This window comes from Myiozetetes cayanensis, unplaced genomic scaffold (genome assembly GCF_022539395.1).
Source record: "Myiozetetes cayanensis isolate MyiCay16 unplaced genomic scaffold, myiCay2020 scf6-25, whole genome shotgun sequence".
Classification (NCBI taxonomy): domain Eukaryota; kingdom Metazoa; phylum Chordata; class Aves; order Passeriformes; family Tyrannidae; genus Myiozetetes; species Myiozetetes cayanensis.
In genome coordinates this window covers 25,062,009-25,079,582 of record NW_026087853.1, presented here as the reverse complement: position 1 = coordinate 25,079,582, position 17,574 = coordinate 25,062,009, and the positions used below count along the sequence as shown (strand labels likewise).

Sequence of the window (17,574 nt, the reverse complement as noted above, 5' to 3'; positions counted from 1 at the left end):
ATAGATAAAATAGAAGGTAATATTATGAAGGTTTAAATTCAGATTGATGTGTTAGTGGTTTTGCCTATTTGGTGTTCTTAATAAAGGTTATTCTAATATAGTTAAATTTAGTTAGAAACTGACTTATTTTAATGTTTTTCAGATTAAGTGTATTTATAAAATCTTTTCAGTCAGGTGCTATTTCTAGTGAAAATCAAAAATCACACCATTCAGCAGTAGAATATGAATTATTTTATTTTTCTTTTGGAAATAGTGATGTTTTTATTACTGGCATTTTCATTAGGAAATAAATCCAAATATTGTTATGAAATTTGGGTTTTTTTAAAAAAGTTTTGATCACTCAACAGGATATGAGGAAACATTTGAACTCTCACCTACACACCTTACCCCTAATATTAATTTTTAAAAAAATCTTCCAGACATTTAGTTACGTATTTTTCTGCAAATCCTTTGCAACAATTATAATGCTCTTATCAAGGACCAATCCTTTCTGGTACAGTAGAATTTCACTGATTTCAACCTAACACGGTAGAACTTCAAGCAAGTCTCATGACAAAACGTTTTAAGATAAAGTTCAAAACAATTGGCAGTTACTTCTTATAAATATGTACTATTTTTCAGCTATTGTTATGTATACTTTTCGTCTCTCATTTGTTTCTAAGCAAAGGTCATATATTAGTAATTTTATTATCAGATTCTCCTGGAAAAAAATCAGAGACTCAGGAAATTTTCTCCCAAGCTGAAGTAAGTCAACTTCCAGGGTTTCAAGTTCTGGCAAGCTAACTTCTCCAAGGTCTCATAAAAATTCTGGGCTGTTATCTCCATATGCCTGATTGACTTTTTTTTTGTGGTCGTAATTAAAACCGTCTGTCCTTTCTCAGTGACTTCAGGAGAATGGCAATGAATCACAAAAGCTCTAAAACAGATAGAAGGATGGAGGTTGAGGTTAGCAGCCCAGAATCACTTAATCTGCTGTATTTCATCCATAGAAATGTAGATCCAAAGCACGGCCTTTTAATTCAAGCGACTTCAGAACAAGTCACCATGGCAGAAGGTTGTATCACAGTCAGAATGGGGAGACAAAAGTAGTCCTGGGTTTGGACTGAAGCAGAAAGAGATGTAAAATAAACTAATTAACTTTATATGGAACATCACTATCTTCGTAACCCTAATTTTTTATTTTTCTTGTATTATCCATTAGAACTTTTCAGAAATGTTTTCAACAATTTCTAAGTAAGACATATTTTTTGGAATACAAGAGTATGTGAAAAGTGAAATGAATACAAGAGGCAAAAAAAATGAAACTGAAACCAGTACTAGAATCTTATCAAGGGAAGAAATATTTAACCTTCAAAATATAATTTAGAAAATTAATTCCCTATGACGCTGTCTTTTGTGATATTTGAGACTGCTCTTTATTACTTACATCTTGACATCCATTCTCCAAACTTAATTGTTTTTCTGCCTTTTTATTTTTGAGTAATCTTGAGTTCTAAGGCTTTTCTGCCACTTAGAAAAAGGTTGCTCACTAGGTGAGTCACTTCCCCCACACCTGGAGGCCTTGTCTCCATGCCTTTTAAAATTAGAATAAATTTCAGCAACAAATTGATGTGATATTAGAGTAGGAGATCTGGAAGATATGATCTTAATGAAAGTCTTATTAAGCTACTCACATTCCTAAGGATCTTGCACATTGGTAACCTGTTACTCAGGGAAGCAAAAATGACTGTTTGACATGATCCTTCAAAGTTCAGTTCCTCCCTGATGAGTCAATTAGTTATGCAAAACTAAGTAAACATCCATGTGCTCTGATCCCATCATTCACAGACTGTTATCATCTCCAGCTTTGGCTCCCAAATTCAGGGGAAAAAGCTGAATGTCTTGTGAGAATGACAGTATAGTCTGAAGCATCAACATGCCAGCTGCCTCCAGAGGCTTAATGACCTCAACACTCACTGAAGACCAGAAAACCAAGTGTCTACAGGGATCTGGATCTTAGGTAGTATCCCTTTTTATTTTCAAAAAGAGTTGGGTACTTAAAACTACTTGAGAACCTGGATCTAAGCTCTGCATGGGGTCAAGGTTTTAAGTAGAATAAGGTTTGCTGATCAGAGACTGGATTTATATCAAACAGTGTACAATGCTGCCCTAATAAAGCAAAACATAAAACTACCAGGAAAAAAATACTTTAAAGGAAAAAATGCATTCCTGGTATAATTTTTCTGAAATCAGGAAAAGAGATGAAATTAGAATCAACTTTCTCAGGGAAAGAGTTTATTTTTAATAAATAATATTTCTACAGCATATAGCAATTTTAAAAGGCTGTCTTTTATCAAATTTATCTTGATTTCATGAAAACATGTACAACTATTCATTTAAGCAGGCTTATCAGTCTATTTTTGTACTGAATGTTCTTTTTGTTAGTTTTCTTTATTTTCTTTTTAGTTTCTTCTTTATCATTCAGAAGGTTTGCACTGTATTCCTGTACATATTTGGTTTGGTGCCCAGAAAGGCATTATTTTAACAGGGCTACTTCATTAAAAGTTATTGTTTTACAGGGGTTCTACCATGCATACATAATTATATATATGCCCTTCTATGATGAACAGTGTGATGAAGTTACCATAAAAAAAAAAATTTTCTGCCTTTTCAAGTCACATTGCATCTAACTAATCCCAGCATCTAACTTTCTTACTTCTATTATTTTTTAGAAGATATTAAGCTGTCAAAACAATTTTTTTCTTTTTTTTTTTTTTAGTAAGATTAGTCTTTCGGTCCTATTGTGACTGTAACTTGTCCTCCCTCTATGCTCTCCAAGAAAGAAGCAAGCACAGCTGCTAACACACAGAATTTGTCTCAGGTAAAACCAGTAGGGCAGCTTTCAGGGACCTGCTCAGGACTGATTGTGATGCTTTCTCAAAATCCTTTTCGATTACTATATTTTTCAGTAACTCTATGTCACTCCATAAGGAGAGTTTTTTAAGAAAATCTCCAGATACAGAAAATAGATTGGGGGGTTTCTATATTTTTAAGACTTTGATAAAGTTTTGAATTATCAGTTTTATGATAACAAGGATCTAAGTGAATTTGTAAGATAAAAAAGTCAAGAGAATGATATTTCCTTGCAACTACATGTCTCTATGAAGCTGCATCGCAAGGCCACGCAAGGGTAGATAAAAATTCACTGCAACCTTTGCAGAGAGTTGGCATTAAGAGACTGAATATCAGTGTGAGCAGTGTAATAGAGTCTTGTACCAGTGTAGTTGGTCAGGAGCCAACACTTCCAAGCAGACCTGAAAAGCATGTTATATGCTGGTGTGACTTTCAAGTTACAAAGATGTCTTCAGTACTGAGATACCTGATTTGCTTCCTGCAGCTAAAGCAGAAGGAACAAAATCATCTGTTACATCTATTATTGAAGGAGACGGAACACTCGGCATTTTGCTGCTTCATTCTCATCATTGCCTACCTGGAGTTTTGGAGGATAGATTTGAGGCTACTTAATCCACATCAGCTGACTTATGCTTTTTAAGTCCTGTATTGACTGGGTTGCACATACTTTGTTTATCTTTTGTTACCCTATATATACACTAAATTGGCTTATGTCCTTCATCACATTGTTGATGGAGCATTAAGTAATACTTTCATTCTAGGGCTTCTACAATTGCAGAATTATTCTTAGCTGCAAACAGATTCATGAATATAAAAAAATTAAGCATTCAATGAAACTTGGAAATGCTGTACTTATACTAAAAGAGTATGCATTATAATTTTTAATCAATGGGATCTAGAGTATAAAGAACATTGTGTTGTTGATAAAAAAAGGACAAAACATAAAACTGCACCTCAATTATACACTGTGTAATCACTTTGAACTATTTACATACCTCCACGTTCATATTTTTTTACAATATTTGCCAGTTAACACGGGTTTCTACTGTAATGGGATTATGCAGTGGTAAGTGTTTGGGGGATGACAAAATCCATGAAGTGGTAAAACAAAGGAAGTCTCTCACTTTGGACTCATACAAAACCTAACAGGATCTAGTCGTGCATCTGCTGGTTTTACATAAGTTCCTCTGAACATTTTAGAAATCAATAGTGATTAAATTTAGGTTGAAAAAAAATGTTGAAGATTAATTTTCCTGATGATAAACAGCTAAATTTATCCTCCACTAATCAAATGTTGCAAACACTGTAAATGTTCACTACAGTGAAGGTATTGCTTTCATGGCAGAAGATATTAGTTTAGTTTTAGGACAGAGTGGCAGTGAAGGCATTTTTTACTATTGCCACCCTCTGCGTGAGACATGAGACTCCTTCAGCCTGATTCTCATGGCTATCTAGCAAAAACAAGAGCTTGAGGCACTGTTCAAAGAGTATAGGATATGGGATACCTTGCCTACCATTTCTCTCTTGAAGTATTATATGATCTGTGCTGTTAAGTGATATTGTGCAATTATCCTAAAAGCCTAGCTGCACTACTTACTTCACCATCCTCTGTGAAGCTACTTTGGTAGGTTTTCTAACATATTGTGTGAAAGTGATGCTGCATGAACATTGTACTTAATAAAGTCTTTTTTTATTGCAAGATGAGGCTGCATTGAATATAATTGCACTGTGTGGGGTTAACTTTATGAAGCCTGTTCCCTTTGGCTTCAATGGCTTGAAATAAAAAATGAATCTCTCACAACAATGAGACTCACTTCTGATAACACTGGCCCATTGACTTCAATGAAACACTATTAAAAATTATTCTCATTTCACTTTAATAGTCATTCTTAACAGCATCAGACCACTGATTTCACCATTCTACTTTCAAGACTGAATGTTCAAATACCTTGTTTCTTGTGGTTGTAGTTTGTTGACTTTCTGATAAGCAGTACTAAATATTACCTCATATGAAAGAAAGAAGCATCTTGCACAGTTTTTTGCTAGTACCCTTTTAAAATTTTTTTAGGTATAGGGAGAAGATGAAAAACCCAGGATGACTTATGAAAAACAAATGGATCAACAATTCCTCCTTGTTCTTCATGAAAGTCCTATGAAAGGTCTAATATGATACAAATATGCATTTTGCATATGCTTTTTTTTTTTATTTGAATGATACTTTGTTTTGTGTGGAGTTGTTTTTTGATTTGGTTTTGGTTTGCTTTTTTGTTTGTGTTTTTACTTTGTTTGTCTGTTTCTGTTTGGTTTATTTTTTAAGGAAGCTGCAGAATTCTTCCATTAAAGTAAATTGATGATGGAGATAACTGGGGGAATGATGAGCATGCTTGCTTTTGCCATCTTGCTTGAAATAGACTACATCTCAACTATTACTCTGAATAAGGTGTGTTGCAGTTCTAACCACTATGCTGTACTAGAATGTTCTTCTTATTCTTCTTGGTTTTTCAGAGGGAAAATATAAATTGAACTTTTCTTCCCCCACCAACCCAGATCTCAGGTTTGTTCTCTGTTCAAGACATACATATGGCCTCTAATATTTATGTATTAAAATTTGCTTTGTTTGAGCTCTTCAGTTTGTCGTTCATTTGGATTTTTTTGTTGTAACCACTGATTTAACTTGAAATTAATCCCTCTACATGCAAGACAATTTTGCCATTTTCCTTCAGAAGCCAGACAATTTATAGATGAGCTCAGACCAAATAAATCAAGCAAGATATATTTATAGGTCTAATATACCATATATATTAGTATATATTTTTAATCAAGATCATGCTGTCAGTCTGAAGAAATAATTAGCTGTTAGCAGGTCATACACTTCTGCTGTTCAAGCAGACTCTGTTGCTGATATCCAGCCTAGGACACCAGAACAGACAGTGTTCAGTCAGTCAAGGCATGTGGCTTGTGTTCATTAGTAATGAGGTGAACCTTCTTTGTTTCCCTGCACTAATTCACCTGAATGATGGTATAACTACAATTATTTTCAGACTGAGCAATGTCTCCACAAGAAATTGTTTACAGTAATTCTGAACAAAGAAATGGAGACTCACACACACATTAACTTCAGTACGTAGTGGTGGTAAAAGGCATTGACTCATCTTTGGCTCCCCAGTTCTTATTCTCACAGCATGAACCCTTGAGAAATCCCCAATTTACTTTCCAAACAAGGGCTGTGTCTCAGACAGTGGTCTCTGCTTTGAGTTGACTAGATTTCTGAATATTTTGTATAAAAACCAGTGGCCTAGCATTCAAAGTTACTAGGAGAGTCAAATTCTAGTTTCTTTATATGAGAGTGAGGATTCAACCCTGGAACATTTTAAATGTTAGTAGTAATTTTATCATCCTGCAGCATCATCACTGAACCTAACAACAAATCACTGGGCATCTGCTTGCAAAACTATGTTACTTTTTTAATTATGGAATAATGTTTTTGAACAGTCTTGGGAATCCAGAGAGGTCCCAGCTGACTGGAAGCTGGTGAACATTGTCCTGATTTTCAAGAAGGGCAAGGAGCACCACGGAAATTACAGGCCTGTCAGTCTCACTTCAGTGCCTGGTATGGAAGTTATGGAGATTATTCTGGAAAGTATTGAAACACACATGCAGTTACTGGTCACAGCCAGAAAGGCTTCATGAGAGGAAAGTTCTGCTTATCAAACCTGATTTCCTCTTATGACAAGGTAACCCACCTAGTTACCTTGATCAAGAGAAGCCAGCTGATGTCACCTTTTTGGGGAAACCATGTGAGGAGTGGCTGAGGTCACTTGGTCTGTTCAGCCTGGAGAAGAGGAGACTGAGGGGACACTGCAGTCTGTAACTTCCTCAGGAGGGGAAGAGAAGGGACAGGCACTGATCTCTTCTCTGTGGTGACCAGTGACAGGACCCAAGGGAATGGCCTGAAGTTGTGTCAGGGGAGGTTTACGTTGGATATTAGAAAAGTTCGTCACCCAGAAGGTGTTTGGGCACTGGAAGAGATTTACCAGGAAGTGGTCATAGCATTAAGCCTGACAGAGTTCAAGAAGCATTTCAGTGATACTCTCTGGCATGTGGTGTGACTCTTGGGGATGGTCCTGTGCAGGGCCAAGAGTTGGACTCCATGATCCTGATGGGTCCCTTCCAACTTGGGATATTCTATGATTCTGTGGTTTTGTGAATGTATGATAAAATGAACAATATCAAAGTGGAGTTCATACCTAAAAAAATGTTGTTTGGTAATTTCAAAGGTACATTCAAGTTAGCATGTATATAGTAAGTATATAGTATATTTGGGGTTTCTTTTTTTTTTGTTGTTTGGTTGTTTGTTTGTTTTTTGTTTTTTTCTCTTCTCAATTCTTGTTTTCCTTGAAAACCATATTAAAAGATATCCTTTTGGTTTTTAAAGATCTTCCTAACAGTGAAGACAACATATATTTTAAACTCTATACATTAAATAATTTAACTCCATCTGTGTGTGATCCACAAACCAAACAGCACCATATGAATGCATGTACACAGTCTATTACAGATTACAGGACTTACAAGTAAAAGAAAGGCAGAATGATTTGCAATGTCAAGCATCATCTCTTATAACAATAGGTTTGAAGAGTTTAGAGTCTCTCAAAAGTCAAAATATTTTGCTTTACTCCCACTCATCGACTCTTCTTCACCTAAAAAGCAAACGTAAAAGAGTAACATTACTGGAAGTAGCAAGGATTCATAATAATATTATTCTGAAAGCTGAGAATATTATTGCTATTTAAACTGAATATTTCTTCCTCCTATCTTCAGATATGCAAACTTTGAAGTATTATTAGTGTATACCTTAAAAAGTAAGGTGTACAAAGAGTTCAAGAAAAATCTTAATTGTGGGGTTTTTTCTACTTCAGGTATTTGGTATATCAGCTTCAGTAATTTTATTAATTTGAAATTGTTTTGTACATAATGTCTTTATTATGCAGATTTTCACCCCTTGTACTTCTCCATAACCTAAAAACAGTTGACTAACACTGATAAGAATCAAAAGTCCAGCTTTAGAAAGAGTAATAAAGGATAGTATATTCTAGATAAAACTAATCACTGTGTTTGGTTGGCATATAGTGAAGGACTGGATACACAGACAAGTTGTTATGGAGTTGATGGCATAGAAAATAGTGCAGGCTGTTAATTATAAGATAGAATTATAACTTTTCAATTAATTCAGTGATTGCATTTGAATATTGGAAGAATTAATGCTATATGATCTGGATATCCCAAATATATTAAAATTTTACTTGTACCTGTATGATAGTTTTTATCTACATGTGGTTTTATTATTTTAGGAAGAAATATTGATTTAGTTCAATTAAAGGAAGTGATTTTTCCTTTGGTTTTTTTTTTTTTTCATAATGAAACTTATGATGCTATAGTCAAACAAAACATTTCTTCAGAAAATCAGTGCACAAGTTGAGAAGCTGAGGAGACGAATAGTGATTATTACAAGCTGCAACTATAAATAAAATCTGACATTGTGCAGATGTTGTTGCTGCTGTTGTAATATCTACTTGCATGGATTCTCTGATATTTCCTCTTGTTCCAGATTAAAAAGGCAAAATCTTGGTCAAATGAAATATGCTTGAAGATCTGTAGGTGGTTTTTTTCCAGAATAAAGGACATATTTCAAAAGAAATGATAGTTTGGTTGGAGGAGTTCCCTTGCTTTTTCTTCCCTGTTATATAATAGGTGATGCCCTTAGCAAGCAATAACTTTCACCAAGCAGTCCCATTGAGGGAGCAGAAATGCAATCATTACTGGTTGTCAAGTTATTAAAAGCAAAAGAGTATCCATACTGTGGCAAAAATAAAAAAAGTACAATAAAACTTCTTTAATGAATTTTGAACTAAGACAATTTACAATTTTCTTCCAATAGACATCCATATCTACCCAAACTATACATACTCTAAAGCAAAATACATGTTGCCTCAAATGTGCAATTCAGAGAACAATGGCTTCATTCCATAATATTTAAAACATACATTGATGATCAGGAAATCACATTATGTGTTTCCAGAAAGTCCAGAGAATCCATCCAACGTGTTGCCAATACCTAATAGATTTGAGACTCAAAAGTCACAGAGATGTTTTCTATGTTATCCAGTCATAAGTATAAAAATAAGATAATGTGATACGCTGTGGAAAGAGAAGAAAGTTAGGTAGCCTTCCTGAGTAAGTTCCAGCACATGAACTAATCAACTTTATTTAGACAAAAACTACAGTCCAGACCACTTTCTGATAATGAAAATACACTTTGAACTGGTGAAAATACTTACAACCAAAGAACAAAAAAAACCAAAAGAGAACAAAAAAAACCAGAGAGAAATGTGAGTAACATAGATGGAGGTCTGTGAAGTGAATAAAGCTACCTCTTTAAGCTTTCTGATAGACCATGTAAAAATACTAGACAATTTTGTATTTTAATGCAAGAAGGTTTGAAATTGAAAGAGTAAGATTTGATATGTGTTTGAACTTTGAAGACCACCTGTGAGTATGCTCAATGCTTGAATTTCTTGATTAAAAAAACAACAACAACAACAATAAAAAAAAAAAAAAAAGGAAAAAAGAAAAAAGAAAAAAAGGAAGAAAAACTTTGGACAATCATCTTCTTTGTTTGGTACTTTGTTAGAGATTCCTATGCCAGAACAAGGATGCATTTTCAGACAGGCTAGCCTGTATTCAAGTGTTTGGCACATATATATCCTTTTAAGTTTTGATTATTTTGGAAAAACACTAAGATCAAAGATCAGAGTATTTATTTCTAATTCTTATGTATGCTTTCAGAAGCTGTTAGCAGAGCCACAGATCTATATGGCTGCCCACCTGGGACCATGCTACACAGGAACATAATGCACTGTCTTCAGTGAGTGGAAAAATAATGCTGTTATAAAACAGAAAAACCCACACCACTAACTATGGAGAAACATGGCTTTAAGGACACAGCATAGCTTTCAACTGCACTGGATACAACTTAGACAGTAAGGGAGGAGACACACGCATGGGTAGTCTTCTGAATATTCTTGTTCAATGTTCATTGCTGCATGACTCAGCAGAGCACTGATGGTTGCTACCAAAGAAGAAAGGCTACAGTGGACTGTACTAGGCTTGTCTGAAAGAGCTCTGGGTGAAAGCTCAATGCTTTTTTTTTGCTGTATGTATAATTAACTTGGATTTGTTCATGAAAAAATTATTAGGAAAAAGAGAGCGTGTTTCTTCTGTTTTCTTTTGTTTACCTTTTTCAGTTTCTTCTGAATTGGAAGAGAATGACCACTTAGTAAGGGAAAGGGTAAGAATCCTCCTCTAAAATGAATCAAAAACCTTGAGCTACCTACTGATTCTATGTTTTCAGGACACACCAACAGCTGCTTCTGAAAATTACTGTGGTTTGGGAGCACTGACAGAGGCTAAAAATAAATGTAAATAAATAAATGAAAGGGAAAAGTATGTTGACTTGCCCAGTGTTCTTTTAAAGTTTCACTTATCTTACAGATGAGCACAACCAAAAATCTGAATCTGGTGAGAACAAAGGATAATATGCTGTCATCTCTAAGAAGCCCTGGAGATAAAAAAATCCTACGTGATTTGTTTTTTCACTTTCTCGAATTAAGTTGCGTGGTATGAATCAGATTTTTGTGAAGACGGAAGCAGAACAATTTAGTTGTGGTTTCCATGACCCTAAGTTGATGTCAATTTGATGCAAGCAGATTACTTTACTTTGGAGGCATAAGACTGATCTTGAAGACAACAGAAATGGATACACAGTTGCTAGAAGTGCCTGGAGGAACATCACAGGTTACACACTCCGTAGAAGCAAGTAGAGACTGAAAAAAATGAGCTGATTACCTCTTGATCTTCTGCTGGAGGTGCTAGAGAATTTGTGGGGGATCAACACTGCAGGAAACCTCCAGTGCTAAGAGATAACTCATTCACTAAAATTTGGGGCCTGAGCAAAGTGTACAATACTGAAGAAATTGACTTTAATACTGATGTTCCAGCTTTGGAAAATGAGCTGTCCTCTGTCATTACACAGTGGCCCAGAGGTGCTCCTTTGCTTTCACACAGAGAGCAAATTATGCAATCTGGTAATAGGGAAGACATGATACTCCTTTCTGAGAAAGCTTCACTGGTCAGAACATGCCTATGTACTTATTTCTGGGTGTGTAAGCAATGTATCAGTCTTTCTCCACTGTGGAATCCCCATGCTCAAAAGGTTCTCATCTGCTGGTGCCAATGAACGAGATCCAAAGATTAGCCTCAAACCTTCACTGCGTTTTCCCAATGGCAGCACAGTGTGCTAATCGCTGAGCCATTGGGATAGCCCTGTAGGGTATTCTTCTAATAGTTTTTCTAGTTCTTCCACTGATGTCCTTATACATCTTTTATGATCTCGACAGTGATGCTACTTTCCCCAGGCGCTTTTCTTCTATCTTACTCTATGCTTGCTTCTTGGTGGTTTTTTTTGAATGCAGGGGGAAGGATCTACCTTAAACTTACCCTTCATTCCTAGCGCAACCTTTCAGAAAGACATTTCCCTCATCTGCTCTTCCAATCCTGACTACATGTCAAGGAATGGGGAAGATGGAAAATATTTCAGTACTTTCCATCTAATTGTGATGGTCTTTTTCCTGACTTCATGTTCTATGTAGAGTTTTTTCTTCTAAACAGATGAACAGCCAGTGCTTTTGGATTTAAAATTAAACTCCAAATATTTTCTTTAAGCTGCACTCATTGGGTTCACAAAGAAATGAAAACAAAATACAGCACGTGACATCATTTGAAAGAGCAAATTATGTTATCGAATATAGTTCTAGAAATAAACTCTATTTTTTTAACTGTGGCTCTTCCCTAATATGCAGTGCTGATAAATAGTAAAAAGGAATTCTTTCCTAACTAAATATTTCTCTCACATTATACATATATAAATTCCTCTGGGAATAACTTGAGCCATATAACTTGAGATAGGAGGTAGCTGATATATGTGAGGTATTAATATGAAAAATATTTTCACTTCATGTATGTTATAAAGCTCTTGGAATATTACAGGAAACAAAAGTATAGGTCAGTTAAAGACTTTCTGTTTCCCTGTTCTGCCCATAATTTTTTTCCTGCAGGTCTATATTTTGTTTTCTTCTCATCTATTATTTTCCTTTTCCTTCTCATCTTACATTCACTATTATACAGGGCACCTTTTGAGGAGCTGCTTCTGCTTCCAAATGATGATACATACTGGTAGCAGCAACCAAAGCAACAGTCAGTGAACACTTGTAGCGATGGTGAGTTGTAAAATAATAAATCAAATATTTAATACTTAGACAGAAGATGTGGACTTTATCTACACTTAATGGGTGGGGAGGCTGATTACTCATTCATAGCTACACCACTTGTGAATGATGAGGTCACCCCTATCTCAGGAAGATAAATGCCATATCCTGTTATGACATATTCCTTTTATATAAAATTAGTTCAATTTTCTCACTAGTGAGAAATCAGTATAACTTAAAAAAAATCACTTCAAGATAAAGGCATTTTTCTATTGTAATTCATTATATATCCTATTTTCATTTTATTTCTGTTCTGTTTTGTTCTATCTTATCCTATTCCACGTATACTATTTTACTCTCTACCTAAATGATATCTGACTAAAGTGAAGCAAAAATTAGATGATACAATGAAGCTTTGTAGCATTCTCCCTCATACCTGTCACAGGCTCCTTCCAACAGCAGATAATGAAAATTCAAAGTCAAACCATTTAACTTTAAGTAAATGGAAATGAATTTCCATCGAAGAGATATTTTTTCACCTGTGAAAGAAAGGAACAGTAGTACACTGACAATGCGAATAAAGACATAACATATAATTGTGATAGAATGGTATATGAAGAGCATAAATATTAAATGTTATTGTATTACACACTGTCATGTGTTTTTAATTTTTATCTTTACTGTGTTTTTGCCTAAGAAAGTCTACAGTACATAGTTAGAAACAGCAGTACTTTATAAGAATATTTCTTGTCTTAATCAATACTAAAGCAACTTGCAGCATATCTTGCAATAGTATATGGTATTGAGACAAAAACCATGCTGCTCAGACACCAGAAGCTGTAAATAGTTTTATCAAAGTAAGAAATAAACTAAATTAAAAATATTGGGGTTTATTCTCATCCCATTTCCACTAGCATGCTGCACCAAATTAATTTAAATCCATCATAGTATGCTTTATCACTGGTGAAATATGTAGCAAATTGGGTCCACACTATTTAATATGGCACAGAGTATAAACCTGATGATGGATATTTTCATCAGTGTATAAAATAAGTCTCAGAAATTCCTACTGAATTTTCCCATTGTGATTAATTTGGGGGGGTGAAAAGATACAAACAATCAAAATGGACTTTTCTTCAAATATGGGACAATCTTTTTATCTGATATCTTTAAGAGCTATGACAAAGAAAATGCTTCTGTATTCTATAGACATTCACAAACCTACCTTTGAATCCTGCTCATCTTCTAACATTTAAAACTATTTGCAAGTGGTTCCAGTGACTCAATGGGTTTACTTGTGCAAGCAAAGTTATCCGGACTGACTTTCTATTTACATTAACACTTAAGATATTAATCAATAGTAATAAGAAATCTTATTAAATATCAGAGATCCTGGTTCTGCCTACACAGATGAAAAGCAGTGACTCTCGAGACTAAGCTGAAGCAAGCTTAGCTAAAGGCAGGCTCTCTGTCCTGGCTGTCTCTTTGAAACAAGAAAATCTGCTCAGAGTTGCCACTGTAGAGCAAAGAGTGACAATCAACGGATGGGGACTTCGACATGATTACATCCACTCTACTGCCTGGCCATACATTGACAGACAAAACTACTGTAATGGAGTGATCATTTGGAAAATGGCTACTGCCCACATTTAAATTCCTTTCAGTGTTATTCCATAGCCAATTAGAGTGGTAGCCCAGCCTATATTCATGCCAGTCTTGTACTATAATGTAAGAAAAAGGAAAGGAGCAGCTCAGAAGTCTTTAATTATTCCTCCAGCCATTTATTGACCTGCTCTCTAAAGGCCATATACGGGCCTTCATCTGCATGCAAAATTCCTATTGACATCACTGGGAGGGCCACAGGCAGATGGAGGGTTACTTTGTAAACCTTACATTTTAAATATGTTGTAAGAGAAAGGCGCAGAATTGTCAGTCCTTTAAAAAAGTGAGCAGCTTTATCTAATATTTGTCTTTAAACATGGAGTTTGAATAACATTTTTTCTAGTAATAACATCCCCCCTCTTCTCTGCAAGCTATCTAACCTACACGTTTCTGTAAAGTCTTCGTATTTAACACTCAAACAATTGATGTCCCTATAGTATAAACAGGATAGATAATGAATATAAGTGGGATAGAAAATTAATCCTACTTGCGAGGAAAGAGAGTCATAATTCACTTAGGCTTCTCAGCTCTTACGTTATGAGGTCTTCAGCTAACTCATGGGATCCATTCCACATCCCACAGATGCTCATTATGAATTCTTTTTATGTGCAACATGTGGGGACTAACCAGTTTCATATCTCCTGGTATTAGCTGCAATCCAAAGCATTTTGTATTAAAACAGAATGCAAACACAGATGCTATTTAATACAAAGGATTTGAATGCAGTCTCTGTTTTAACATGAAGTTGGTGTGTCTTAATTTGCTTTGGAACAGCAATGGAAAGAAAAGTCAAGATAAGAGGATATTGCTAGATTAGGAGCCAAGCTATGATTCCAAAAGGCACACAGTTGCATGGGAAAAAGGGAGAGCGGCCCAGGTGACAGCTTTGATTCATGGAAGCAAAGGTTACAGTGCCTTTGGATGGGGCAACCAGGGACATCTGCCCCTTCGAGAATGATGTCATAGCCTTTCCAACACTAAGCATACTCTGGAGTGTTGCTACCTATGTTCTGTCCCATGCAACTCCTCTTGGTATGAGCCTCGGTTTCCTCAAAAACGGCATAGCATCACGGCTGCTATTTGTGTAAGGTCCACTAACACAATGGGTTACTTTCTTTTCTAGCTGTCCACTCAGTAGTCTGGTGAAAGGTCCAGTTCTTCTCCACAAGCACTACACTTCTTAGTTCCAGCAATCAGCAACTTGGCTTCCGGGGTCGTGGTTGCCGAGTCACCTCAGAAGCCGGGAGGTCTAGTGAGACCCTAATGCGGGCGAGAGTCCCCTTTTCTCCCGTTCTTCTGCTGACCCTGACGCGGCATAGCCGCTATGATCCCTCTGGGACGGGCTCCTAGCCCCTCGACTCCCACTGCAGCTGCGGGAGGAGGGAGCGCGGAGGGCAGCCCCAGCAGCTCCCGCCGAGCACCATGGCGAGGAAGCCTCGCGTCTCCGTGCCCACTCCGACCTCGTTTGCGGCTCCCAAAGCTGAAGCAAGGAGGAGGAGACGCCGGGAGAAGGACGAGACAGCTAGGGTGTCCGCAGCCGCCGAGCGCTCGAGCCCAACTTTCCGCGGTCCCTTCCCAGCGCCCACCCCCGCGCAGCGCCGCGGCCAGGCGGGCTCGGCGGCAGGCGGCCCGGCCGGGACAGGAGCAGGGGCAATAGCGCTGTCCCGGCGGGCTGGCAGAGCCGCGCAGCGCCGCGGCCCGGGAAGAGCATTTGGCAGAAGTGGAGGAGGGCAAACCCGCCCGAGCGGGGGGCAGTGGGGTCTCCGCGCAGCCCCGGGTGGCACAAAGGAGCCGCGGCGCTGCGGCCGCGCGTCCCGCAGGGGCGGTGGAGGCCGAGCCCCTCCGCGCTGCTGCCGGTGCGGTGCGTGCCGCGCCCGGAGGGGAGCTCTGCGAGGGGACTCGGCGCACTGGCGGTATAATTGATATGTTGAAGCAGCAGTAGGGATCAGTGCGTGCACAGACAGCACACACCTTACAAGTTTGACTCGCAATAACATTGCTGCACACTAGGAGGGGAGGAGAGTCAGCTCCCTAGAATAAGGAACAAACTCTGCCTTTGCACAAAAGCGGCGCATTTCCTCGCTTGTGAAAACCGTCCCTTCATAGAGAGAAAGAAAAGGGAAGGGGGGTGGGGAGCAAAAGCAAGTTACCAAGAGCAAGAACTTGTGCTGCAACAATCCTCCACTCTTCCTCTTCTCCTCAGGACTCTGGGAGCAGGGATATTCCTCCCCCTCCCCCCCCGCACAGTTGGCGCTCACCCAGACTGTGGTCAGCCGCCTTTATTATTACTTCATTGAGACAGAGAAATCCTCTAAGACTTGCATTTTGGGTGGAGGGTGGGGGGTGGAGGGACGAGAAGGAGGAGGGAAAAAAAAGGCAACATTTGCTGCTCATCATTTTCACTGCACCGCTAAAGTAATTGCGCCCCCCTCTCTCCTCCCCGTCCCTCAGCTTGGATTTTTCTCCTGTATCTACAGCTCCAGTAGTATAAGACATACCTTTTTTTTTTTTTTTTTTTTTTTTTTTTTCCCGGTAGATCTGATATTCCGCTTTCCCTCACCTCTCACAAAATCTTCACGCTTTGCATTTTGCAATTCGGTAAATTCCCCCCACCTCCTCTTTACCCCCAGCCCCCCCAAACTCCTCAATCTCAGCCCAGGCGCTCACATCAAAGCGCCCGTCCTCACTCACAGTGGCCGCCACTCACTAATGGGATTGCAGTGTGCCTGGCTCTGCTGCTGCAGCCGCCGGAGGGAGAGTCGCTGCTGCTGCACCTCTTCGCCGACACTCGCCGGGTGCTGAGCCGCGGGGATGATCAGGATCTTCCCGGATTTCAGCGTGCAGGTGACGGCGGCGGCGGCGGCCGGCGGGGCGGCCGGGGGGGTGCCGGCGGCACCGGGCATGGGGCGAGCCGGCGCCGCGGCCAACGGCAACCCGCAAAACGTCCAGGGCATCACCTCCTACCAACAACGGTGAGCATCGAGGGGGAGAGGGCTGTGCGGCTCTTCTTGAGGCTCCCTCACTTGCTTTTCTTTGTGCTTTTGTGTTTCTTTGTTTTCCTTTTTTTTTTTTTTTTTTTTGATCTCTCCTTTCTGTTTGTTGGGGGGAGCTTGGTTGGAGGGGAGGGTGGTTGGTCTGTTTGTTTGTTTTTAGTTTTTATTTTTTCTTCTTTTTTAAAATACAGCATCTTTTAAAATGCACTGAGAAGTAAACACAATCTCCTAGTTTTGTCTTGAATGAGCTGGAAAGCAACAATAGAAAAAAAAAAAAGAAAGAAAAAAAAAAAGTGAGACCCCGGCATCTTAGCTTGGCTGCTCCAAAGTTTGGGATCCCGTCCGCTCATCCTTTCTAAAGAGGAATTTCTCAATGTCAATGCCTTGTGCAAATCCCAGTGTGTGGCAGCCAGAGGGATAATTGATCATGGTATGCTGATTGATAATTTTCTTTCAACCAAGAAAGAGAACAATTTTCACTTGGGGTTACACACTTGCAATTCCACATTGTAGTTTTAACAGTATTATCATGTCACCTGTTACTACAGGGAAATATAACAAGAAACCCTAAGTATACTCAGCACTGTTATTTTTTCATCTTAAATGCATTCTAATGCAAATGCAGGAAATTCACAGAGAGCGCTTTTAGGAAGCAAAGCGTAAAAAGTTGGCAGTAAGTCATAATGAAGTTTAAAGACCTTTCC

At 38.2% G+C, this 17,574-nt stretch overlaps 1 protein-coding gene and 1 long non-coding RNA gene across 5 annotated transcripts in view; one reads left to right on the top strand and one right to left on the bottom strand.

Moving 5' to 3' along the window:
• Window positions 1-350: 350 nt before the first annotated feature.
• LOC126650693 (uncharacterized) lies at window positions 351-16,707 on the bottom strand. 3 transcript variants are annotated; one of them, XR_007631464.1, is made up of 4 exons: window positions 16,028-16,067; window positions 12,652-12,754; window positions 7,465-7,592; window positions 351-1,102 (listed from the first exon to the last, which is right to left on the bottom strand). It is a non-coding gene; the product is annotated as an uncharacterized LOC126650693 (long non-coding RNA). The 3 variants fall into 3 exon arrangements; XR_007631463.1 differs by lacking the exons at window positions 351-1,102; window positions 16,028-16,067 and adding an exon at window positions 16,585-16,707 and having other exon boundaries at window positions 7,428-7,592; XR_007631462.1 differs by lacking the exon at window positions 351-1,102 and having other exon boundaries at window positions 7,428-7,592.
• The window catches only part of NPAS3 (neuronal PAS domain protein 3), a 609,449-nt gene continuing 608,169 nt past the window's right edge, over window positions 16,295-17,574 (top strand). Inside the window, exon 1 of one of the 2 annotated variants that reach the window (XM_050335759.1) lies at window positions 16,295-16,849. In XM_050335759.1, coding sequence (XP_050191716.1) covers window positions 16,689-16,849 — 161 coding nt within the window. In that variant the 5' untranslated portion in view covers window positions 16,295-16,688. The remainder of the gene's footprint in view (window positions 16,850-17,574) is intronic. The other variant, XM_050335760.1, reaches the window with a different exon arrangement.